General features: G+C 33.8%; 1 protein-coding gene across 5 annotated transcripts; it reads left to right on the top strand.

Annotated features, from left to right (window-relative positions):
- Positions 1-953: 953 nt before the first annotated feature.
- On the top strand, positions 954-27,253 carry LOC145804325 (uncharacterized). 5 transcript variants are annotated; one of them, XM_082898016.1, is made up of 2 exons: positions 954-1,252; positions 26,623-27,253. In XM_082898016.1, the coding sequence occupies exons 1-2, from the start codon at positions 971-973 to the stop codon at positions 26,635-26,637; spliced, it is 297 nt and encodes a 98-aa protein (XP_082754142.1). In that variant the 5' UTR covers positions 954-970; the 3' UTR covers positions 26,638-27,253. The 5 variants fall into 5 exon arrangements, with proteins under 5 accessions (XP_082754142.1, XP_082754145.1, XP_082754144.1 ...); XM_082898019.1 differs by having other exon boundaries at positions 26,660-27,253; XM_082898018.1 differs by lacking the exon at positions 26,623-27,253 and adding an exon at positions 26,421-26,614.
- Positions 27,254-27,274: the final 21 nt, after the last annotated feature.

Raw genomic sequence — 27,274 nt, forward strand, 5'->3', positions numbered from 1 at the left:
TAGGTATGTTTTCTATTCTTCAATAGTTTTATAAAAAGTTACAATTAAATATGAAACGTTTTAAATGTATATAAATTGAGTTGATATAAAACTAAAAAAGAAGTATTAAAATTTTAAACATTCATAAAATTAAAAAAAAATAGAGTGAAACTTTACCCTATAAATTATATTAGACGCATGTAATGAAACAGAGTAAAACTTTGCCCTAAAAATAGAGCGACACTAATTTCAAAACAAAATGAAACACGTAAGAAGCTTTTTTGTTTTTTTGGGTTCTAATTTGTCCAAATATTTTTGTGTTAAAGTTATGTACGTAAAACAAAGAAAAAAGGTATTTGATTTTAAAAAAATTAATCACCTTATTTGGTTTGAGAATTTTAAATCCACTTTTAAAAATTTGAATTTTTTATTTTCTATACAATTTTTTTAATATTCTATTTATTTATTTTTAGATACACGTAACATAAATAAACCTAAAAAATATAATATTTGTAAAAAAAATCTTTACAAAATTCATTAAATACCAAAAATATAAAAATTCAATACATTTTTTTAATCTTATATATATTTTAAAATATTTTTAATAAATATTTTACTTTTTTAAGTATATCTAATAAAAAAAATTTACTTAAAATATTTTAAAAAACTAACTAAAAAAAAATTGGTCAAAAATTGCAACGAAAACATGAATATTATTGGCAACAATTGATTCATGCAACAACTGATGCCTACATCATTTTTGAATCTTAATTATTGATATGCATGGATTTCATACCTACATCAATGAAATGAAAAAAAAAAAAAAAAAGTTATGGACCTATCCGGCATCTAAAAGAAAGAGGATTAGTGTCTGTCTAGGGTTTTTGGTGCGGCGTCTCTTCTTCGCAAAAGATCTCTCTCAGGCATTGCCGAATCTGCAACAACTGATGCCTCCGAAACCCGTATACAAGCAGAGCCCTCCGCCCAAGACATGGACCTTGAAACCCCAATCGCCGCCACCGAAGAACAACTCCCCGCCGCCGACTCGAAACGTTTCGGGGAAGATTCCGGCGAGGATAGCGGCGGCGCCAAGAAGCTGAAAGTTGAGAAGTCCGCCAAGGAAGACCGATTGGATCAACTGGAAGGAACTGAGGGAGATAAGGAGTCGGATCGGGTCAGCGTTGGACCCAAGAATGTCGGATCCTCTGTGGAGATGTTCGATTACTTCTACAAGTTCCTTCATTATTGGCCCCCCAATGTCAATGTCAACAAGGTAATATACTTCAAATGTACCTATTTTGTTTTTTCTTCATCATATATATGTACTTTTTGTTGTGATTTGCTTTTTTATTTTATTTTTATGAATTGATTATTTACTTTGTGATCTAAATATGATTGATTATCTGCAAGTAATTTGATTTAACCACTGTTTATATGTCTGTCTTGGTGAATTGAAGATATGATAGTGTAGTGAAACCTCTTTTATGAATTTAGTATTGATGATGCGGTCATATATCAGCCGATATAAGACATGATATATTGGTGAATATGTGTATCTGAATTCCAAAATCCCGATACGGATAGGCGAATATTTATTTAAATTTTCTTATATTCTTCTGCTAAGAGATAGTGTAGTGATGTCCCTTGAGTGCTTCTTATGTAAGCTGTTGGTCAGTGGGCTTTAGCAATTCAGGCTTTGTGTCTCATGAGATTGAAGACGGGAGTTGGAATCACCTAATTGATCAGGATGAGATTTGCTTGAAGCAAGTTGGAGATTAGAGGCCTTAGAATTTCATGAATAACCCTTTTGGGAAACTTATTTTGGAATTTAGGGAAGAGTAATATTCTTGTCTGTATTTAACTAAGGCTGTGGTGGGTTTTCATGGACAAAAAGAATATAGAAAATGATTCTTTCGGTTAACTAGGATTTTTATGGATTCAGTGGGATTATGTAACTTTGACATTCTGATGTGGACCTCGTGCGCCTGCGTCTTTTTTTTTCAAAAGAAATTCTTCCCTTTTTTTTTCAAGCTTATTAAGCCAATTTGACCCATCTTTTTGATGCAACACACGGTGTCCTTTACATCAATAACTGAAAGTATGATTACATGATTCTGCGAAGCTGCTATACCCTGCACTATGGTCATCTAGCTTTGGCATGTTAAGTGGTTTATCACCTCAATTTGGTTGTGAAGAAGACATCCTTTTAACCCTTGTATGGTACACGGGGAGAACCCCATAATTATCTATAATTTTCCTCTAATTCTGCCTCCGGTGCTGTCCAGGGATGTAGCCACACTATGGCCAAAGGTGGCCATGGCCCCCCCTGTGTTTGCCATAACCTATGCATATATAGTATATATGTTTAATAAAATATTATTTATTTTGACCAAATAAATATAAAATAAGACATAAGACTAGAATGCAATAACTAATTCCGTAAATTGAAAAGAAAATTGCTAAATAATTAGTACAAATTCAATCATAGATGAATTCTGTTATAAAAAAGAACGCTAAGTTCAATTTTGATAGATGTAATTGAAGGGGAAAAAAAAACTATTTAGTTTTGATTTGTTGATTTTTGCCTTTTTTTTTTTTTAAAAGTATCTTTGTTTATATTAACTATTTGATATATTTTGATACGTTGTTATTTTCAAACTAGAATCTATGAAAACGTAAATGTAGCTGGAGTTGGATATACATATTGTTTGGCCCCCCCTATCTTGAAATCCTGGCTCCGTCCCTCGTGCCGTCATTTATCTTCCTTGTAATATCCTAAGGTTTCCTCTTCTATGTATTTTGCTGATTTTTGTATATATTAGTTTGGTGTAATCCTTTCGCTCCCTGTCCTCTTTTTGGAAGTGTAAACTAAAAGTAGAGTATTAGATTTACAATCATTCCCTCCTCATATCTTTCTTGGAGTGTGGGAGGTCTATGAAATGATACAGGTTCGTTTACATTTGTATGCTGTGGAGGGACCACTGGAGTTATGAATTGTGCTTTATTTACTTGAGTCTCCTCCCCAACCCTTCTTGTTGTCGTTGTTGTTGTTGTCGTCATTGGATCCGTTTGCCCTAGTTCTTCCTGCCATTTTCTGTATGAAGGATATTGTGGTTACACCCTCTGTTTATTTATTTATTTATTTATTATTATTGGTATTGTTATTGTTATTGTTATCGTTATTTATTTATTGATAAAATGCATATAAAACAGTCCTAGTTGAATACAGAAAAAGTACTAGGATTTCATTAATAATAATAAATCATAAAAAGAAAAACAAAAACAAAAACAAGAAAAATTCATTCTAACCCTTCCTATCTCGTTGTGGTACTTTTGCCAACAACCGTAAGTTAGAAACTAGGACTATTACAATTAAGTGCTACAAAATTTGTTGTTGTCCTAGCTTCCACACTTGCCATTTCCTATCCAAGCAAATGGACACAACGTTGACGCACTGTCTCCTCCAACTCCCATGCTTCATCGGGTAGGCCATAACACTCCCAGCGGACAAGGACCATCCACACCCCATTCTGACCCACCATTCGTCTAATCACGTAGGTAGGGATCTCGTGATATGTGGAAGCTCTATAAAAATTTACCAATGGGTCTAGGGTTCGGACAACATGACCGAAAGGAGGTCGGGTACTCCGGATATCCTGGAGTAGAAACGCATCACCCTTGTTGGCGACGTATTGCGGTGGTAAGTTCCATACTCGATAGAAATTGTTGTCCAGATATTCTCTTATTTGAACAGGCCCGATAAACATGTCTCTCCTAGGCGAGCTCCTCCAATAGCACGGCCTAGTTGGGGTAACCCTCACAAATACTGCCTTTCCATATGGCAGGACAGGTGGCACAATCATGTGTCTCAAAGCCGCCTCAGGGCCGTCCTCTATCGAGGATTCTGGATCAGACTCTTCCATTTCTTGATCAAAGTCAGGTTCACCCTCAGCTCCCACTCCGAATTCCTCTTCCAAATCCTCTTCTGGCTCTTCCTCTGGATCCTCTTCCCAGTCAATAGGTTCTTCTAACATCTCGGGTTCTTCCTCCAACCATCCATTTTGATTTTCGTTTGCCATCTACAAAAATCAAAATTCTACTTAGTAACTAAAAATGATTACTATAACCATTAATAAGTTATTTAACAAGCAGGCTTACGGTCCCTCTATGTCACAAGGGTTTTTCAACTAAGGCTCTGATACCATGTTGTGACGTCCCAAAATTTAAGGACATCATATTAAGATTTACAACTTAAAATCAATAATGCCACCAATATTACCAACATCCATTAATTAACAACCCGGAAATTGTAAGTTCTTAAATTACAACTTAGTCGTAGTACATAAAATAACACCAATATATAAAAAAATAAAAATAAAAACTAGAAAATAACACCAAATTGATTAAGATTATGTTTGGTTTATGAATTTGAGGACCGATTTGGATAGATTTTATACACATTTTTTTTTTTTCAAATCTTTTTTCAAATTCATGAACCAAATACAATCTGAAAATAATAACTAAAAAAAAACTATACTGTTTCAGTTTTTTTTTTTTATTTTATTTTTATACTGCTTCAATTTTTTTTTCTTTTCTTTAGATCAAGTAATGCTTCAGTTTAATAAAAACAAACAAGCAAAATTAAGAAGGAAAGCAAGAGAGAAAGGAAAAATCAATTAAAAGAAAGAAATAACTTTCAAATTATTGAAAGAATCTCACACCATGAAAAATATTAATTAAAATTAACTAAAAAATTATGTAGATCCTATTCGATGATTTTCTACTTTTACACCAAGAATAAGTTGATTTAGGTTCCATTTGTTTTGATACAAAATATTTTTCATATAAATCGATTTTACACACAAAAAAATATTTTGTATTTGTTTTTCGACGTTTGGTTCATAATTGAAACGAAAAATTTATATTGCATGAAAAAGTTAGGATACCTATTTGAAAAGTCAAATGCGGTGAAAGAGTTTGATTACATAATTTTTAATGTCAAGAAGTTTTTGAAACTATAATGAAAAACATTTTTACTTATATTTTGTTCACCAAACAATAAAAAATGAATAGAATATTTTTTTTAAAAAGATGTTTTACATCAAAAAAAAAACTTTAATAAAAATAGTTCGTAGTAGTAATGATAATAATAAAAAGTTATATTAAAATTTTCTATTCTTCAATAATTTTATAAAAAGTTACATTTAAATTTGAAACGTTTTAAATGTATATAAATTGAGTTGATATAAAACTAAAAAAGAAGTATTAAAATTTTTAAAACATTCATAAAAAATTTAAACAATAGAGTGATACTTTGCCCTATAAATTATATTAGATGCATGAAATGAAACAGAGTGAAACTTTGCCCCAAAAATAGAGCGAAACTAATTTCAAAACAAAATAAACACATAATTTTTTTTTTTTTTTGGGGGTTGTATTTTGTCCAAATATTTTTGTGTTAAAGTTATGCTGCGTACTGTGCATAAAACAAAGAAAAAAAAAGTTATTTGATTTAAAAAAAATTAATCACCTTATTTGATTTGAGACTTTTGAATCCACTTTTAAAAATTTGAATTTTTTATTTTCTATATTTTTTGTGTTTACAATTTTTTTAATATTCTATTTATTTATTTTTAGATACACCTAACATAAATAAACCTAAAAAATATAATATTTGTAAAAAAAATCTTTACAAAATTCATTAAATACCAAAAATATAAAAATTCAATACATTTTTTTAATCTTATGTATTTTTTAAAATATTTTTTTATAAATATTTTACCTTTTTAAGTATATCTAATAAAAAAAATTTACTTAAAATATTAAAATAACTCACTAAAAATAAAATTGGTCAAAAATTGCAACCAAACCATGAATATTATTTGCAACCATTGGTTCATGCAGGTCATATAAAACCCCAACAATGATTGAGATTTTTTGTTTTTTTTACTCTTCGCAATCATTTTTGAATCTTAATTATTGAAGTAAATTGAAAACGATATATGTATCGAAATATGCATATATCTCCATCAAGGACTTATGAAAAAACATCAAAAAAAAATTGAAAATGATAGTTTCAGAGAGAGAGAGAGAGAGAGAGAGAGGAGCTTACTGGATGAAATTGCTTCTCTATTTCTGTTCGTAGTTAAGTTTCAAATTGTGTAATATATATATATATATATATATATAGAGAGAGAGAGAGAGAGAGAGAGGGAGGATGTTGGTTGGTTGGAGAGGATGTTTGGTTCTATACATGTGACGCCCCAATTTTTTTTTTTTTGGACATCATAATAAGATTTAGGACTTAAAATCAATGTTGCCATCAAACATCACTAATATCCATTAATTAACAACCCAAAAATTTTAAAGTTTTCAAATTACAATTCTAATAAAACTTAAAACTTGGTCTCGGTACACAAAAAGAAATTTAAAACAGCCGCGAAAGAAAAGATAGAGAAATATAGGAAATGGTTTGTGGAATTTGGGGACTCTTCAAGCTAACCAAGGCTGAATGTCACCTTGCACGGCCTCGGTGTTTCCTTCGTTTTCTTCGGTACCTGGCATAAAACGCCAGGGTAACGAGAATGCCAATGAGCGACGAGCTCAGTAATATACCACAACCCGAAAATACCCACCCCGATAATAATACTCATAAATAATAAATATCGTATAATAACAAAATAATAAGCAGCATTTAATAAGCATAACAGAAATGCTAATAGTTAAAATAATAACAATAGATAAATAAATAAAAATGACAAATGGAAATAGTGATTTATCATAAGGAAAATGCATGCTTTTCTTTCTAATTTCTCATAGATTCAGTTTATCAGATAAATTTAAGTAACTCCCCGCGGAGCACTATTTTCACTCAACCGCTAAGCAATGGCCACGGGCAATTCTGACTCCCCCTTGGTCAAATATTCAAATGTTACTTACTGTAACTACCAATGATGCCCACGCACCAGGGTTATGTACCCGAGTCGTGACATCACGGTCTGACCCAAGGGAACGGTCTATGTTGTGACACCCGCACCACCAACCTTATATTGCCTACACCGATAAAAGCCGAAATACCTTCTCGTGCCATGTTAGGGTTCGCAACTCACTTGCGCAAGATTCTAAACCGGGCTCACCCCATCACTCGTAAACTTTAATGCATCTATTCAATTTCGTGTTTCTTTACTTCATCGAATTCACATTTTAATGCATGTGTGAGTTTTAGTTTGAGAACCATAGTGACATAAGGTTTATATAGCACAACACGATCACATATGGCAACCAAAATAAATGTGATAGAGTGTCTTAGGAGTCATCGCAAGATTTCTTACGAATTCGCATACTTCTCCTTTCAGCACTGTATGGTTAAACAAAAAAAATATGAAACCCATACCATACGATGTTCGACCATTATAATATTTAAACTGGTGCTAGTTCATCGAGTTAGGAAAATATTTCGAGAAGAACATCAGGGCTAAAAACGATTTTAAAATGGAGAATATTTTTTTTGAAGAAAATTGGTTTTCTGGACAGTGAGTTTCATTCACTTCCAGCACAGATGTTCTGTGTTTGAAAAATAAAAAGGGTCCTCAAACGGTGTCGAAAAGAGGAATGATCAGAAAGGTTTGCTAAATTTTTGAGTTTAGAACATATTTACAGAAGAGTGTGAAGACTGAAAACCAGTCGAAGATGGTTAAATAATTTTTATAAGAAAACTGGACAGATTCTGTCACATTTTAGAAAAATTGGTGTTTCTCTCTCAATACTTAATAAAAAATTATGAAACCAGCGGCGTTTGAAATATAACTTAAAAATATAACTTTTCCAAGTGGTTGTGCAGAAAAATACTATTTGTAGAGAAAATGGGACCTGTTTGAAGTCGCTGCTTCTGCTGTGTTGTAAGTGATGTTTAGGGAAAATATTTGTTTTGGTAAGAAAATGGTGTCCGATGATTTTATAAAAATTTTACACAGTGTATAACATCTAAATATACTTCCAGTGTACACAGATTTTTAACATCCATCATTTTCAATTTATTAGAGCCCCCTTTTCACCCGATAAAGTGTGAAACAGTGAGAAGAATCTAAGCTTCAAGTAAAGGGAAGCCATTCTCATCTCATTTTACTCTCTTGCAAGATTATTTCAACAATGGAGAATATTGAACACACAAAAACAGTAACTAAGCCATATATCTATGTTTGTAAGTAGGAATATGAAATTATAACATAATGAAACCCTCATCCTATCAGAGTTTTAAACATGCATGGACTATTTTGCTATATATGACTTAACCATGCTTAGTCTTGCATATATAAATTATATAAATTCAGTTAGAGGTATCTAAGGGAGGATAGAGGTGATGTATTCTTACCTTAGTGAAGTAAAAAAAACCCAAGTGTTAGGCCCTTCTTTCCTTCTCTTCTCTCTTGCTTTCTCTCCCTCTCTTCTCTCTTTGTTTTGCTCTTACAAGTGTGTGTAATAAGGCTGAATAGTGCTCCTAATATAGGAGTTTGAGGGCCTAATTTGTTATTATTATTATTTTATTTATTATTATTATTATTATTATTATTTTTATTTTTTATTTTTTACTTTATTTCTCCTTTTTGCTTAGGAACTCTCATCTAATGCTTAGATGGTAGCTTACAGACTGTGCCTGCCGTGGCTGTCTTAGTCAAGGCTTGGAATGCCATTGCATGCTTACTTCTCTTAGGGAGGTTGAGTGTGGACTTGGGAAAAAAATATGCATGCAAGCCAGGTAACCTAGATAAAAAGAAAAGGAAGTGGCAGTCAGCCACTTTCCTTGCAACTTGATCACATTTTTTTTATAGAATTGAATTGAAATTGGTGTCAATACAATATTAATATGTATATATAATTTATTTATTTGTTTACTTATTTAATATTATTATTTTCAACTGGATGGTTTTCTTCCTACTAAATTCTAACTAGCTTATTTACTATCAATTTAATCCATTTAGTTTTTTTTTACAACTGTATTTTGATACAGAATTTTAATCACATCAAGATAAATAATTTGTTTAAAAGAATTTAATATTGATATTAATTATGGTCCTATTAATATTATAATTTAATGGTTTAACAATCACTATTGATTGGCTTAATATTATTATTAATAAACTAATTAGTTGTCTAAAAATTTAGGTTCTTACAACCTATCCCCCTTAAGTAATTTCGTCCTCAAAATTTTAACACGTACCTTTATCTTCAAACAACTGAGGGTAATTGGCTCGTATTGCATCCTCTCTTTCCCAAGTAGACTCCTCCACTCCTCGATGCTGCCACAACACTCGCACCAAGTAGATGACCTTGCCTCTTAAGTTCTTTTCTCGTCGGTCCACAATCCTTATGGGTTTTTCCTCAAAGCTTGCATCTTCATTGAGATCAATTTCCCCCCAATTGATAACATGTGAAGGGTGTGGCTCATATTTCCGTAACATCGAGATGTGAAAAACATTGTGCACTGTTGCGAGCTGTGGTGGTAGTGCTAGACGGTATGCTACCTCTCCTACCTTGCTCAGAATTTCAAAGGGTCCCACATAACAAGGTGCCAGCTTTCCTTTCTTTCCGAATCGCGTAATACCTCGACGAGGTCGAACTTTGAGAAAAACATGATTGCCTACCTCAAAGGTTAAGGGCCGCCTCCTTTTATCCGCATAACTCTTTTGGCGACTTTGGGCTGTGATTAGTCGTTGTTTGATCAGTTATATCTTCTCAGTGGTCTCCTGAACCAGGTCGAGTCCTAGCAAGGTTTCTTCCCCTACTTCTGTCCAACAGACTGGTGATTGACAAGGTCGCCCATAAAGTGCTTCATACGGTGCCATTCCAATACTGGCCTGGAAACTATTGTTGTAAGCGAACTCAACGAGAGGTAAGTGTTTCTCCCAACTTCCATTAAAATCCATAACGCAAGCTCGAAGCATATCCTCCAAGGTTTGTATTGTCCTTTCAGACTGTCCATCTGTTTGTGGGTGAAATGCCGTGCTAAAACATAAGTTCGTTCCCATTGCCTTCTGCAAGCTCTGCCAAAATTGGGAAGTGAATCGAGGGTCACGATCAGACCCGATACTCACTGGTACTCCGTGTAATCTGATCATTTCTTTGATGAACAATCTACTGAGTGAGTCTAACGTATCTGATGACCCGACAGGTAAGAATTGGGCTGTCTTAGTTAGTCGATCTACCACTACCCATACGCCGTCGTGTCTCTGTGGTGATCGAGGCAAACCCGTCACAAAATCCATGGTTATGTGTTCCCATTTCCACTCTGGGATTGGTAAAGGTTGAAGGGTTCCTGCCGGTCTTTGGTGTTCAGCCTTTACTTGTTGACATGTCAGGCACTAAGACACAAACTTGGCTACATCCTTTTTCATTCCGCCTCACCAATATTGGCGTTTTAAGTCTTGATACATCTTAGTACCTCCTGGATGTACTGCGAATACTGAATAGTGAAATTTCTTAAGTACCTTTTCTCTTAGTGAGTCGTCACTCAGCACGAACACTCGACCTTGATATTTCAAACTCCCATCTGTGTGAATTTCCCAACCAGGCATGGTTTCACTAGATTCCATTCGTGCCTTGATGAATGCCACCTCCTGATCGTACTGTTGTGATTCTAATACATCGCTCAAAATTTTAGGCATAGCAATTTGAGCACCAAGGTAAGCCTTTTCATCTTGGACCTCCATTTGTACCCCAAATTCATTGAGCGTTCCAATCATATTCCATTCTCTAAGGGCTAAACTAGCAACAATCCCTCTATTTTTGCGGCTTAAGGCATCTGCTACAACGTTAGCCTTGCCGGGATGATAAGAAAGGGTAAATTGGTAATCCTCGAGGTACTCCATCCAACGTCTTTGACGCATGTTCAGGTCCTTTTGGGTGAACAGATATTTCAAGCTTTTGTGGTCGGTGAATATCTCAAACTTTTCACCATATAAGTAGTGTCTCCAAATTTTAAGTGCATGAACTATGGCTGCTAACTCAAAGTCATGAGTGGGATAATTCTTCTCATGGTTCTTTAATTGCCTTGATCCATATGCCACCAACTTGCCTTTTTGCATCAACACGCACCCTAAACCTTCTTTGGAAGCATCACAATACACATTGTACCCAACGTCACGCTCTGGTACTATGAGAATAGGGGCACTCGTCAATCTTTTCTTAAGTTCTTGGAATGAATTTTCACTAGACTCGTTCCATTCAAACTTAACTCCTTTTTGAGTCAAGCGTGTCATTAGTTTGGCCAATCTTGAGAAGTCCTGAATGAATCTTTGATAGTAACCGGCCAACCCTAAGAAACTACGAATCTCGAATGTGTTCTTAGGTTGCTTCCATTCTGTCACTGCCTCTACTTTAGTTGGGTCCACCGATACTCCCTTTTCAGACACCACGTGACCCAAAAACTTTACTTCCTTCATCCAGAATTCACACTTACTAGCTTTAGCATACAATTGGTTCTCCCTCAAGGTTTGAAGTATTATTCTCAAATGTTGTTCATGGTCTCCTTCAGACTGGGAATACACCAAAATATCATCAATGAAAACTACCACAAATTGATCTAAGTAAGGCGTGAATGTTTTGTTCATTAAGCTCATGAACACACCTGGTGCATTGGTTAGGCCGAACGGCATCACTACGAACTCATAGTGGCCGTAACGGGTTCGAAATGCTGTCTTAGGAATATCTTCTTCCTGAATACGCAACTGGTGATACTCAGATCTGAGGTCTATCTTTGAGAAACACTTTGCCCCTCTAAGCTGATTGAAGAGGTCATCAATCCTAGGTATTGGATACCGATTCTTAATGGTGACTCTATTGGGTTGGCGGTAATCAATGCATAACCTAAGCGTCCCATCTTTCTTCTTAGCGAATAAGGCTGGTGCTCCCCATGGGGACGTGCTTGGCCTTATAAATTCCTTGTCCAACAATTCTTGCAACTGTGTCTTTAGCTCTCTCAGTTTAGCTGGTGCCATACGATGTGGTGCCATTGAGATCGGTGATGTGCCAGGTTGTAGTTCGATGGTAAAGTGTACTTCTCGCTTTGGAGGTAGTCCTTGTAATTCCTCCGGAAATACATCAGTATACTCGCGTATCACACGAGGTAACCCTAGTTCCATACGGTCCTTGTCTTCCAGAACTAAGCTAGCTAACCATCTAGCTAGGTGGTCGTGCCACTTTGATTTCCGAAGTGTCGGTGATAGGGAATCTTGTCTATCCCCCTTAAATTGGAATCGCGTTCCGTCCTGAGAGTAAGCAGTCACCGTCTTTTGATAGCAATCAATGGTGGCTCTATGGGCTGATAACCAGTCCATTCCTAGGATAACGTCAAAGTCTGACATTTCCATAACCCGTAGGTCGCAAGTCAAACGCAAACTGGAGACTCCTAGTTCACATGATTTGCATACAAGATCTACTCGAGTTTGACCTCCTAGCGGTGAGGCTACACTCATAGGCATTTCTAATCGTTCAGGTTCTAATCCCAAAGTTGTAACACATTTAGCAGATATGAAAGAGTGTGATGCTCCAGAATGAAACAAGACTTGTTCACACGAGTTCATAAGGATGAGTATACCTTGGATCACTGAAGGATTTCCAGTGTCTTCTCCTTCTTGGAGTGCAAAGACTCTCCCAGGGGCACCCTGATTTGGCACCCAAGGTTTCCTTGCATTGGCATCTCCTGGCTGTTGAGTTCTCGATTGTCCCACATTCCGATTAGTTGGCGGTTGACCTCTTCTGGATTGGGAATTTTGCACATTTCGTGTTCCCTGGGTTGGAGCGCATTTGTTCCGTTGAACAGCCCCTCCTTGATTGATATAGCCGCCTGACCTTAGAGGGCAGTTGTTCCTGAAGTGACCTTCTTGGCCACACTCATAGCACCTTCTAGTCCTTTCCCCATTACGTTGCTCGGTATTGTACCCTTGCTGTTGTTGTGGCCCCCTAGTATAAGGTACCGAAGTGGCAAGGGTCCTATTGTTCCTTGAGGGTCCTCCGCTTCTTTGCTGATTGGCTGTAGACTGCTGACCTTGAGTCTTTGCAGTGTCCATCTTCTCTCTTTCTAGAGCAAGAGCCCTATCTACTACTTGTGCATAAGTAGATAGCTGCACTGCGACCAGCTTGTCTCGGAGTCCCGAGTTGAGTCCCCACTCAAAGCGCCTTACCTTATCTATTTCATTTGCCACTATAGCTTTGGCATGGCGAGAAAGGGCCTCAAACCGATTGGCATACTGTGTCACAATCATGCCCCCTTGTTTCAATTGGAGGAATTCTTGGATCATCTCTTGCCTCACCGAGTTTGGGAAGTACTTTTCCATAAACAATTCCTCGAACTGTCTCCAAGACAGTTCTGCCACTCGACGACTTTCCTTGATCATCGCCCACCAGAAATCGGCCTCCCCCTCGAAGAGAAATGAGGCGAGGGACACTTGGTCTTGCTCATTCTGAATTTCTAGCGTCTCCAATATTTTCTTTACTTGCCTTATCCATGCCTCCGCCGCGTAGGGATTGGGTTCTCCGTAAAATTTCTGGGGCTTGAGTTTTTGAAATTTCGCTATTAGTTCTGCCTTGTTGTTTTCACGCCTGGGTTGGTTTCTTAGTTCATTAGTAATTGCTCGAACGAAATTCATGACGTCACTGTTGGTGTTGTTGTCGTTGTTGTTGTCATTGAATCCATTTCCCCTAGTTCTTCCTGCCATTTTCTGCATGAAGGATATTAATTGTTTATTATCGGCACGATGTAAGTACTTATTTAATTATTTAATTTATGCGAACAAGTATTCACTAAGTTTAACTAGAACTAAAGCTTTTCATTGCAACAAGGATCGGTTACATGACCAAAAATTACATTTATTACCAAACCAAGGGGATTATTTCACCCCATTCCATAACCACTATTAGACTAGGCTTTTACAATGAAATTCCAACAAAATTGTTTATCCGCCTAGTCTACCCTCTTCAGTCTCTCCTCCCCTCAAACAAAAAGCCATGGGTAGTGCTGATGCATTTGCCAGGCATACTCCCAACTCTCATCATACAGCCCGTAGCACTTCCAACGAACTAGCAGCTTGAGCCCTCCCATTCCCGCATGTTGGCCCAAGATCCTTATAGGGACTTCTTCGTAGGTGAGTGGGTCGAAGAAGTCGACTGTCCCATTCGTGGGTACGAGCTTTTCAGCTGGTGGGGCTGCCAGGAAGATGTCTCGTTGGTGGAAGAAATTAGTGTAATTGTCTTCCAGGGCTGGTGGTAGCGGTCCTACCTCATACATGGCCATTGTCAACTCCCGGATAACTTGCACAGGCCCCAGATATTTGTCATCCCCCCTTCGGTGCTTCCACTCGCAAGGTATTAGGGGTTCTAGCTTAACATACGCCTCTAGCCCTATCGGAAATGCCCCCATCTGCACTACGTCCCCCAAGTCCGCTTCACCTTCCTCGAAGGCATATTCAATTGAGGAGATGGGGTCAGACTCAGTGTCACTTCCTGCCCAACCAAACTCTTCTGGTGGAACGGCGGCCAAGGGTTCCACGACTTCCACTTCCGCGTCTACCTCTGCATCTTCTTCGTCTAGCGGTTCTTCTTCTGGATATTCCTCCGGACCTTCCTCCTCAGGCTCGGACTCCTCTTCATCCATCATCTCCTCTTCCGGATCCTCATCCGGGTCCTCCTCCTCAGTTTCTGCCCCTACTTCTGGGTCTGTTAATAAGGGTTCTTCTTCAGGTTCGGGATCCGAGAGCCAGTCCTCGTTATAAGATGGGCTTGACATCCTACAAGGAGAATACAACGTTGTTACACTCTCAGTATAGTCTTAGGTCATTAAAATATTTAAACTGCTGCTAGTTCATCGAGTTAGGAAAATATTTCGAGAAGAACATCAGGGCTAAAAACGATTTTAAAATGGAGAATATTTTTTTTGAAGAAAATTGGTTTTCTGGACAGTGAGTTTCATTCACTTCCAGCACAGATGTTCTGTGTTTGAAAAATAAAAAGGGTCCTCAAACGGTGTCGAAAAGAGGAATGATCAGAAAGGTTTGCTAAATTTTTGAGTTTAGAACATATTTACAGAAGAGTGTGAAGACTGAAAACCAGTCGAAGATGGTTAAATAATTTTTATAAGAAAACTGGACAGATTCTGTCACATTTTGGAAAAATTGGTGTTTCTCTCTCAATACTTAATAAAAAATTATGAAACCAGCGGCGTTTGAAATATAACTTAAAAATATAACTTTTCCAAGTGGTTGTGCAGAAAAATACTATTTGTAGAGAAAATGGGACCTGTTTGAAGTCGCTGCTTCTGCTGTGTTGTAAGTGATGTTTAGGGAAAATATTTGTTTTGGTAAGAAAATGGTGTCCGATGATTTTATAAAAATTTTACAGTGTATAACATCTAAATATACTTCCAGTATACACAGATTTTTAACATCCATTATTTTCAATTTATTAGAGCCCCCTTTTCACCCGATAAAGTGTGAAACAGTGAGAAGAATCTAAGCTTCAAGTAAAGGGAAGCCATTCTCATCTCATTTTACTCTCTTGCAAGATTATTTCAACAATGGAGAATATTGAACACACAAAAACAGTAACTAAGCCATATATCTATGTTTGTAAGTAGGAATATGAAATTATAACATAATGAAACCCTCATCCTATCAGAGTTTTAAACATGCATGGACTATTTTGCTATATATGACTTAACCATGCTTAGTCTTGCATATATAAATTATATAAATTCAGTTAGAGGTATCTAAGGGAGGATAGAGGTGATGTATTCTTACCTTAGTGAAGTAAAAAAAACCCAAGTGTTAGGCCCTTCTTTCCTTCTCTTCTCTCTTGCTTTCTCTCCCTCTCTTCTCTCTTTGTTTTGCTCTTACAAGTGTGTGTAATAAGGCTGAATAGTGCTCCTAATATAGGAGTTTGAGGGCCTAATTTGTTATTATTATTATTTTATTTATTATTATTATTATTATTATTATTTTTTTTTTTATTTTTTATTTTTTACTTTATTTCTCCTTTTTGCTTAGGAACTCTCATCTAATGCTTAGATGGTAGCTTACAGACTGTGCCTGCCGTGGCTGTCTTAGTCAAGGCTTGGAATGCCATTGCATGCTTACTTCTCTTAGGGAGGTTGAGTGTGGACTTGGGAAAAAAATATGCATGCAAGCCAGGTAACCTAGATAAAAAGAAAAGGAAGTGGCAGTCAGCCACTTTCCTTGCAACTTGATCACATTTTTTTTATAGAATTGAATTGAAATTGGTGTCAATACAATATTAATATGTATATATAATTTATTTATTTGTTTACTTATTTAATATTATTATTTTCAACTGGATGGTTTTCTTCCTACTAAATTCTAACTAGCTTATTTACTATCAATTTAATCCATTTAGTTTTTTTTTTACAACTGTATTTTGATACAGAATTTTAATCACATCAAGATAAATAATTTTGTTTAAAAGAATTTAATATTGATATTAATTATGGTCCTATTAATATTATAATTTAATGGTTTAACAATCACTATTGATTGGCTTAATATTATTATTAATAAACTAATTAGTTGTCTAAACATTTAGGTTCTTACAATATATATAGAACCAAATCATCATCAGGAAAATCTCCAACCTTTTTATGGAAAGCAAGTATTGATTGTGATCTTGCCCAATTAGTGGAGTATTGAAAATTACTATAGAATTAATGACCACGATTGAAAAAAAACTTTAATAAAAATAGTTCTTAGTAGTAATGATAATAATAAAAAGTTATATTAAAATTTTCTATTCTTCAATAATTTTATAAAAAGTTACATTTAAATTTGAAACGTTTTAATTGTATATAAATTGAGTTGATATAAAACTAAAAAAGAAGTATTAAAATTTTTAAAACATTCATAAAAAATTTTAAAAATAGAGTGATACTTTGCCCTATAAATTATATTAGATGCATGAAATGAAATAGAGTGAAACTTTGCCCCAAAAATAGAGCGAAACTAATTTCAAAACAAAATAAACACATAATTTTTTTTTTTTTTTTTGGTGTTGTAATTGGTCCAAATATTTTTGTGTTAAAGTTATGCTGTGTACTGTGCATAAAACAAAGAAAAAGAAAGTTATTTGATTTAAAAAAAATTAATCACCTTATTTGATTTGAGACTTTTGAATCCACTTTTAAAAATTTGAATTTTTTATTTTCTATATTTTTTGTGTTTACAATTTTTTTAATATTCTATTTATTTATTTTTAGATACACCTAACATAAATAAACCTAAAAAATATAATATTTGTAAAAAAAATCTTTACAAAATTCATTAAATACCAAAATATAAAAATTCAACACAATTTTTTAATCTTATGTATTTTTTAAAATATTTTTTTATAAATATTTTACTTTTTAAGTATATCTAATAAAAAAAATTTACTTAAAATATTAAAAAAAACTCACTAAAAAAAAAATTGGTCAAAAATTGCAACCAAACCATGAATATTATTTGCAACAATTGGTTCATGCAGGTCATATAAAACCCCAACAATGATTGAGATTTTTTGTTTTTTTTACTCTTCGCAATCATTTTTGAATCTTAATTATTGAAGGAAATTGAAAACGATATATGAATCGAAATATGCATATATCTCCATCAAGGACTTATGAAAAAACATCAAAAAAAAATTGAAAATGATAGTTTCAGAGAGAGAGAGAGAGAGAGAGAGAGAGAGAGAGAGGAGCTTACTGGATGAAATTGCTTCTCTAGTTCTGTTCGTAGTTAAGTTTCAAATTGTGTAATATATATATATATATATATAGAGAGAGAGAGAGAGAGAGAGAGAGGGAGGATGTTGGTTGGTTGGAGAGGATGTTTGGTTCTATATATATAGAACCAAATCATCATAGGAAAATCTCCAACCTTTTTATGGAAAGCAAGTATTGATTGTGATCTTGCCCAATTAGTGGAGTATTGAAAATTACTATAGAATTAATGACCACGATTGTTTTATGTGATTGATTTTTTGTCTATATTTTTGCTCATTTCTATATTAATAAAACTATGCATACAAAATTGGCAAAATAATTAATCACATAAAATAGTTTTGACCACACATACTCTATGATGGAATTTATCACGAGAGATACAATTTTACATTTTACTTATATTTTATGGGATTGATTATGTGTTTTATGTGATTAAGTTGCTACTTTTACTTTCTAAAATTGACAATCATCAAAAAGGCAGGAAAGAAAGACAAAGATGGAATGGGATTTTGTAAATTGTAGTGATTGTTTTTGATTCCTTTAGAGCTTCTTCAGTTATTGGCTGCAAATGGTGGTCTACATAACATAATATTAAGGGACAATTAGATATCAGAGGATTTCAACAAAAAATATATAAAAAATAATAAATATTATCAATATTAATATTTAAAATTATAATTTTATTATTATTACTATTTTTTTATAATTTTTGAAAATACTCTCTGAATAGTAATTTCACATAATAATAAGAGTTATACTAAGGACTCCAAATTATCTACCAAACTTTTTACTAAATCTCTCACATGGGTATGAGATCCACACACGTGGGTTTGTGTGGGTCCCACACTCATGTGAGAAGTTTGGTAAAAAAATTGATAGATTATTTAGAGTTGATAACATTTTCCTAATATTAATACCCCATTGTTGCAAGATATAATATGTATTTTGTATTAAATTGTACTAGCTTCAAATAAATAATTAATAATCAATTTTAAAATTAAAATTAAACAGTAAAAAACATAAAATTACTTAAATTTTAACTATGTTTATCACAATTTTGCTTTTTTTTTTTTTTTCTTTTTTCTTTTCCCCAACCATTAATGCTATGTTTTAAGTTCTAAATAACAATAACATGAATCATAATGTAATTTGTAAAAATTAAATAAAAATTATGATACATTATAAATTTGCTTTGAGAATTTTGAGGCTTCAGTTTTTGAATTAATCATCCTCCACAATTAACTTGTTTGTCTATATGGTTGTGAAGATCATTATTGAGTGTATGAATCAATTCTTCAATTCTTTGAGAATCCTGAGGCTTCAGTTTTAGGTGCTTAAAGAAATCATAATCCTAAACTTTGTATCTACAACTATGGAAAATCTCTAACCTTTTTATGGAAAGCAAGTATTGATTGTGATCTTGCCCAATTAGTGGAGTATTGAAAATTACTATAGAATTAATGACCACGATTGTTTTATGTGATTGATTTTTTGTCTATATTTTTGCTCATTTCTATATTAATAAAACTATGCATACAAAATTGGCAAAATAATTAATCACATAAAATAGTTATGACCACACATACTCTATGGTGGAATCTATCACGAGAGATACAATTTTACATTTTACTTATATTTTATGGGATTGATTATGTGTTTTATGTGATTAAGTTGCTACTTTTACTTTCTAAAATTGACAATCATCAAAAAGGCAGGAAAGAAAGACAAAGATGGAATGGGATTTTGTAAATTGTAGTGATTGTTTTTGATTCCTTTAGAGCTTCTTCAGTAATTGGCTGCAAATGGTGGTCTACATAACATAACATTAAGGGACAATTAGATATCAGAGGATTTCAACAAAAAATATATAAAAAATAGTAAATATTATCAATATTAATATTTAAAATTATAATTTTATTATTATTACTATTTTTTTATAATTTTTGAAAATACTCTCTGAATAGTAATTTCACATAATAATAAGAGTTATACTAAGGACTTCAAATTATCTACCAACTTTTTTACTAAATCTTTCACATGGGTATGAGATCCACACATGTGGGTTTGTGTGGGTCCCACACCCATGTGAGAAGTTTGGTAAAAAAATTGATAGATTATTTAGAGTTTATAACATTTTCCTAATATTAATACCCCACTGTTGCAAGATATAATATGTATTTTGTATTAAATTGTACTAGCTTCAAATAAATAATTAATAATCAATTTTAAAATTAAAATTAAACAGTAAAAAACATAAAATTACTTAAATTTTAACTATGTTTATCACAATTTTGCTTTTTTTTTTTTTTTTTTCTTTTTTCTTTTCCCCAACCATTAATGCTATGTTTTAAGTTCTAAATAACAATAACATGAATCATAATGTAATTTGTAAAAATTAAATAAAAATTATGATAAATTATAAATTTGCTTTGAGAATCCTGAGACTTCAGTTTTTGAATTAATCATCCTCCACAATTAACTGGTTTGTCTATATGGTTGTGAAGATCATCATTGAGTGTATGAATCAATTCTTCAATTCTTTGAGAATCCTGAGGCTTTAATATTTTATTTTATTTTAATATTTTAATCACCTTGATATTTTTTTGTAATTTATTTATTTTTTTAATATTTTCACTTTTGATTTCCACTTTTATTTATTTATTTTGTATCCAGGGATGTAGCCACACTATGGCCAAAGGTGGCCATGGCCCTCCCGTGTTTGCCATAACCTATGCATATATAGCATATATGTTTAATAAAATATTATTTATTTTGACCAAATAAATATAAAATAAGACATAAGACTAGAAGGCAATAACTAATTCCGTAAATTGAAAAGAAAATTGCTAAATAATTAGTACAAATTCAATCATAGATGAATTCTGTTATAGAAAAGAACGCTAAGTTCAATTTTGATAGATGTAATTGAAGAAAAAAAAAAAAAACTATTTAGTTTTGATTTGTCGATTTTTTGCCCTTTTTTTTTTTTTTAAAGTATCTTTGTTTATATTAACTATTTGATATATTTTGATACGTTGTTATTTTCAAACTAGAATCTATGAAAACGTAAATGTAGCTGGAGTTGGATATACATATTGTTTGGCGCCCCCCCCCCCCCCCCCCCCCCATCTTGAAATCTTGGCTTCGTCCCTCGTGCTGTCATTTATCTCCCTTGTAATCTCCTAAGGTTTCCTCTTCTATGTATTTTGCTGATTTCTGTATATACTATATTGGTGTAATCCTTTTGCTCCCTGTCCTCTTTTTGGAAGGGTAAACTAAAAGTAGAGTCTTGGATTTACAGTCATTCCCTCCTCATATCTTTCTTGGAGTGTGGGAGGTCTATGAAATGATACATGCTCATTTACATTTGTATGTTGTGGAGGGACCACTGGAGTTATGAATTGTGCTTTATTTACCTGAGTCTCCTCCCCAACCCTTCTTGATTGGCTGGGCTTGACGTTAGCCTTCTCAAACAAAGCCAGCAAGTCATCTACCATCACTTGGTTCTCATATGCAGATACGGAGCCAATTGCTTACTGAGTATGCAGTAGAAGAGCCCTTCTTGGATCAGCAGGAGGGCAACTGGATTGGCTAGCTTTGGCTACATTTTGGCTATTTCCTGTCTGGTCACTGAATGGCCATCACCTAGGTTGTCTTGCATTCCCTCAACCTCACCATCCAACTCTTCTCCATCTTCAACCCTTTTCTCAGGGTCTTCAAAAACTTCGTGTTGTTTCTTCCTAGCCATCACTCCAAATTAGACAGGTCCCCACTGGGCGTGCCAAAATATGTTTGCAAAAATCTGGTTTGGGTCAAATCGATAGAGAAACCAAACTTCCACAAACAACAACAGATCAAACAATTGTGGTTGGTGTTCTATGCCTTGACAGTTTCAAGGACTTCTTTGGAGGTTGTAATGTGAAGAAACAAGTGTAAATAAACTGAAATTTGGTTGGAGAACAAGTAAACTTGCCACTTAATTACAAGAATTAAGTTACAAGTTCAAAATGCATAACAATCGACAGAGAAAAACTTGGCCACAGAGGCTGAATTACAAACAAACTACTCCTAAGTACAAAAGCTACTTCTAATTAAGTTATGTTACGCCTAATTCCACATGGGTTGTGAATTTTGTTGAAGGTCCTTTTCTCTTTGAACTTCCACCTTTTATATGACTTTCAATGGCCATGCTGTGCTGCCACATGCCTATTTACCATGCTCCTATAACTACCCATGAACTGCAACTGCTGCAACTGCCTCTGAATTCTCTTTTTTCCTACTGCTGCCATGTACTGCCTCCGCATTCCTCTTTCTTGGGCCACTAACTTTACCTCATTTATTCTTGACCCTCTTCTGAACGTGTTCGACCCTTTGTCGACAGAAAATTTTAAACTTTTGGTGTCAACCCCTCCTTAACAGCTTGCTTACGTATGCGTTGGCAACAAAGATTCTTTGTTTCTTGTCATTTTCTCCTATACTTCTTGCAAATGTTGCCTAAGCTTTTGTCATGCTGATTGTGGATTTCAGTAGTTTGCAGGGCAAACTTTTTACATTCTTCTCTTTTAGTTCATTCCTATTGGAATGAGTATTAGATAATCACCACATAATGAGTTACAGATACCCATGTTTCAAAGGTACTTCAATCCTGCACTTGCCACATTTTTGTGTGCCACTAGAATCCTGTCTCGAGGTCTGGTATGGACAGAAAGTAGAATGAAATTCCTACCCCGAACCTTCCACACCAGCAAAACAAACGTGCCACTAAGGCATCAAATAAGGGGAGAAGATAATGGTAACGACTAAACAATTTTATAGATGCGTCAGATTCCATAATCTATGTAATATAGAATTTACTATTTCCTCTCGGTTCGCTTTCTCACCAAACTACTAATGTCGAATGCAAAGAAGTGATTAATTCAAGCTATTTTTTCTATCCTCAAATGTATTAGATAAACTTTGCACTGCAACTAACTTAGTAATAGTATTGTCCTAAGACAAAGAAAAAAAAAAAAAAAAAAAAAAACTTAGTAATAGTAGGTATAACCTAGATAGCTAATACGCATAAAAGTTAGCCTAGTAAATCATATAGAAGACTTGAATATGGCCATTTAGCATAAATACATACATACATATATTTACACACATAAAACTCATCAAAACCATAACCAAAAAGATTAAATTCACTAAACAAAACATGTTCCACAAACACAGTAAGTACCATTTAAAATTAAATTTTGGAATCTCTTGTCAAATTAAAAAAGAAAAAAAAATCAGTACCAAAGAAGAACATCCAACACTAGAAATCTAATCAATGTTCTTTTATATTTGTGAAGGAACTATAGGTAGAAACCATCATACTTAGAAGCTTGCTCGTAGCTGAAGCACTTGACTGCTGAATTTGGAACAATACGTGCACAATTAGTACCATTGCCTTTAAATAATCCTCTGAAGGCCTCAGTTCTCCATATATATTTCAGGCCTAATGGAATCCATTTTTTAACTAAAATTTGAAGGGGAAAAAAAATCCTGAAAGTAGTTTTAGGAGCAAGTCATCAAACAAGATTACATGTTTCTTAAAAAATAAAAACAAAAAACAAAAATGTTGCCAAACAAGAAATTTAAGGGACACAAAATATTTCTTTGAAGCCGAATCCAATGGATTGGGATGTTGACAAACTTGTCGAGTTGAGTTAGATTGAGATCTGAGTTTATAAAACCTAATTACAATCTAATTGCATAAAACCCGGTTCCTAGCACAAATTGGTTGCAACAAAACCTTTTGAGTTAGGAGAAAATTTACAGTGAATGAGAGAAAGATCACCTAGAGATAGTCTGTCAACAAAACAACAACAGCAAAGAAAAGTTATGGACTTGGAATCAAGGATCATCATCATCAACATCATCACCAACATTATCTTCTTCTTCTTCATCATCATCTTCTTCTTCTTCTTCTTGAAGTAGCATCATCATCATCATCATCATTCTTGAAGTATGCATGCGCAAGCGCATCAAGAGCTGATATTCTTCTAGCTGGATTCAGGCAGAGTATTTCCTGCATGAAACTAGATGGTCTAAGAGAGTGAGAGAAAAAAAAAACAAGAAGAAGAAGAAAGAAGGATCTTTTTAATAGATAGAGATCAGCACATACTCAAGTTACAAATAGAAACATCATTTCATCAACATTAGCAAGATCAGGAGCCATGAAGTGCAATAGAGAATCAAATCAAGTACAACTAATATAATGTAACATTTTTATGGATGCAAAAGTTGGCACATCACCACATAGGGGGGAAGAGGGATAGAAGTTCGAGTATTGACCTCCATAGGCAAACAATTTGGCCTCTGTTGGTACCCAACTTCTAGATGAGGACATTGAGTGTGTTGGATGACAAACCCATAAATCTCTGCAAAGTACTCGACAACATACTTCATTGTGCCTCTTTCATTAACTGGGAATCTAATAAACATGAACAATAAACCAGTCAGACAAGGAACATGCAAAAAGAATCTCAAGACATGTTTGAAGTTGCATAATACAAAGGTAATTTCTTCCATTAAGAATCATAAACTAGACCCTTACCACTTCTATAAATGTAGCTTTTTGCGTCTATTTTTTTTGCGACTAATTGTTTGGCCCTTAAAAAAAAAAAAAAAAAAAAAAATTTATTGCCACAACAAATCAGCCGAAGCAAATTAGGAATAGGAAAAAAGATCACTTCCTTTTACTTGTCATTCATGTGCGCAATTTATTTTTCTTATTTTCTTTTATTTATTTTCCATTTTATTTAAACCCCCGATTATGTAAAACTTGCCTAGACTCTCGTTTCCCAAATCTGATTTCGCTCGATTGTGATTTGGAGAATCCAAGAGAGAGAAGGACAATTGTCTAGACACAGAGGAGAATCCAAGAGATCGTGATCGATCGTGGTTTCTCTGGCTCGCTCTCCTCTCTCTTCACTTCTTATATACAAAGCACATATGAGAATCGAAGAGAGAGAGAAGGAGATCGAGGCCGTATGATTTGGATCTCTTTTGATTTGAATCGATTTTAGGCCTTAGTGATCTGGATAGTCTGATGCAATTGCTTTGCCCTAGTTCGTTAGATGATCTGATTTAATCTAATGTGATGCTATTGTTCTGTTCGCGATTAGAGCTTTGATTTCTGAAATGGAGCAATGACCAAGGGCAATGAATAGGTATGGAGTTCTCTCTCACTTTCTCTGTAATCTCATCTTCTCTCCATTTTTATGGCTTGGGCATTTTTTTTTAATGGATTTTACTAGTTTTTAGGTTTTATTGTTGATTTGAATTCAGTTACTCTATTACATCGAATATTCATTTGAACCTACTCCAAATTGGAAAATTGAATTGCTCTGTATGTATATTGTTCATGTTTGTGAAATCAACTAGTTCCTATTGTCACCATTCAGTCTTCAATTATTGCTGCATTTGGGGAATTTTGTTGTTTTGTGAGTTCAATATATAGCATCTGTGAATTTGCTATTTCATTGATTATCAACAAGTTTGAATTCGTTGAGGCAAGAACTGGCAAATTTGAAATTGGAAGATAAAATGTCTAGTGTTGAAATAAAATAGGACAAATATGAGAAATATATATATATATATATATGTATATGCTCAGTTTCACTAACAAATAACTCTTGCTTCCTGATTACATTGTAAAATAAGATCAAAATCTTGCTGTTACCAATTAATTTTACAAGAAATTTACAAATTTGTGGAAAGGTTAGCAATGATATATAAAAGAAACTAAATAAATGGTAAACAACAGCAAAAAGCCAAATGACAATCAAACTACTTAATGTTTTTATTTATTTTTACTTGCATTTCATTTATCTAGGAACACAACAAGTTAACTCTATTCATTTTTAATTTTTTTTTTTTTTTTACTATAAATAATTAGTCAAACAGTAACTTAGTTTCATTCAGTTGAAGAATAAAAAGAAAATAAACAACGGATTTCTAAGCTCAGACAGGTTGGTCTGATAAGATCTTTTTTTGGAGGATAGGAAAATGTACCCTGCATAGTTTTTATCTGATTTTAAACCCTTTCTGTATGTTTCACAGGAAGTACCTGTAATGTATTATATTATTGTGTAGTGCAGGTTTATGTCCCTTGAAAATACTGCTAGTTATGAGGAGTTCTCATATATGTAGACACAATTTTATTACATGGAATTCTTCATATGTAGACACAATCGTATGTGTAGGCAAGCTTGTCGTCATGTGGTCTTGATAACTTTAACAGTCCATTTGGTAACCTAGGTGAGAAAGAGAAGAATGAAAAGATTATAGGTGCTGGATGCATCTAGTGGGCAACAAGCTTCAAAAGAAGATGAACAGTATGCCACTATTCGAAACAAACATTGAGCAGTCCATAATCTGAATAGTGAGCTTATTGATTCTTTTTTTTTTTTTGAACAGTGAGTTTATTGATTATGTTCTTGATGTTGTGAGGAAAGAGGCTAAGAATTATGATTATGTTAATAATTGCTTGTTGCTTGTAGTGTTTCTTTTTCTTTTCCTTCAAATGGTGTGTATTGAGATCATGAATTAGATATTTAAGTATTAATTCTTATTTTCATTGATATTGCCAACTTACGAAAATCATGTTCAGACGTTAGTGAATATATTGTTAATTCCTTTTTCTTTGGCTTTGCAGGTATGATCAGACGTTAGTGAATATATTGTGCAATATTTGTGTTCTATTAAAAAGGGATGGTGCTATTGTGTTGTTAATATTGTCTGCCTTCCCATTTTACCATGTGTGACACTTCCAGAATATGAATAGCAATTTACTTATCTAGCTTTACATATTCTATCTATGATTTTGGATTATTTATGATCTCTCTGTGCATCCTTAGGTTTGCAGACTTTGAGTTAAAGTTCTAAGTTTTGCAGTAAACATTCAATCGAAATTCAAGCTGAAACCCTAGCATCTTTTGCACACTCATTTGGCCAAACTAGTGTTGCCACCATTTCTTCTACAAGGTAAACTTTACTGCTAAAGTTCAATTTATGTTTATAATCGTGTATAGATGATGAAATATTAAATTCTAGGTTAGTTGTTTGGTGCTTTGGATAGATGATTGATAATAAGGGATTTATGTTACTTGAGCCTCGATTTGTTAAAATTCATACAAAAAACTTTACAAGAATGATGTGGCAATGCTCAGAGAAGAAATTTAAATTTAGTACTATTGGAATTGATCATATAATTCTACATAACTTTCAATTGTAGCTGCTTGCATTATTATTTTCCTATTTCCTTTCCACGAGATTGTGATGCATTCACAGAATATTCCAGCATGCTGATTGATTAATTATATAAAAACCAGAGCCCAACTAGTAGTCACTAACTCACTATGAAACCCAAATGGACTAAGAACTTGTTTGTATGCTCTGTTTGTATGCTCCATGAAAATGGAAATCTGTAGACTAGAATAATCAAGAAAATATAGCCATCATGATGAAGAATGATTAAAATTTGAAACAATGCCTTCAAATAATTTTCTT

This window comes from Camellia sinensis, chromosome 12, assembly GCF_055761805.1.
Source record: "Camellia sinensis isolate YWXY chromosome 12, ASM5576180v1, whole genome shotgun sequence".
NCBI classification, from domain to species: domain Eukaryota; kingdom Viridiplantae; phylum Streptophyta; class Magnoliopsida; order Ericales; family Theaceae; genus Camellia; species Camellia sinensis.

Bases quoted from the DNA above. Each gene is read 5' to 3' on its own strand.
- LOC145804325 (XM_082898015.1), top strand. From the start codon at position 971: ATGGACCTTGAAACCCCAATCGCCGCCACCGAAGAACAACTCCCCGCC. The intron at 1,253-26,023 runs GTAATATACTTC...TTGGTAACCTAG, and splicing joins CCAATGTCAATGTCAACAAG to GTGAGAAAGAGAAGAATGAA.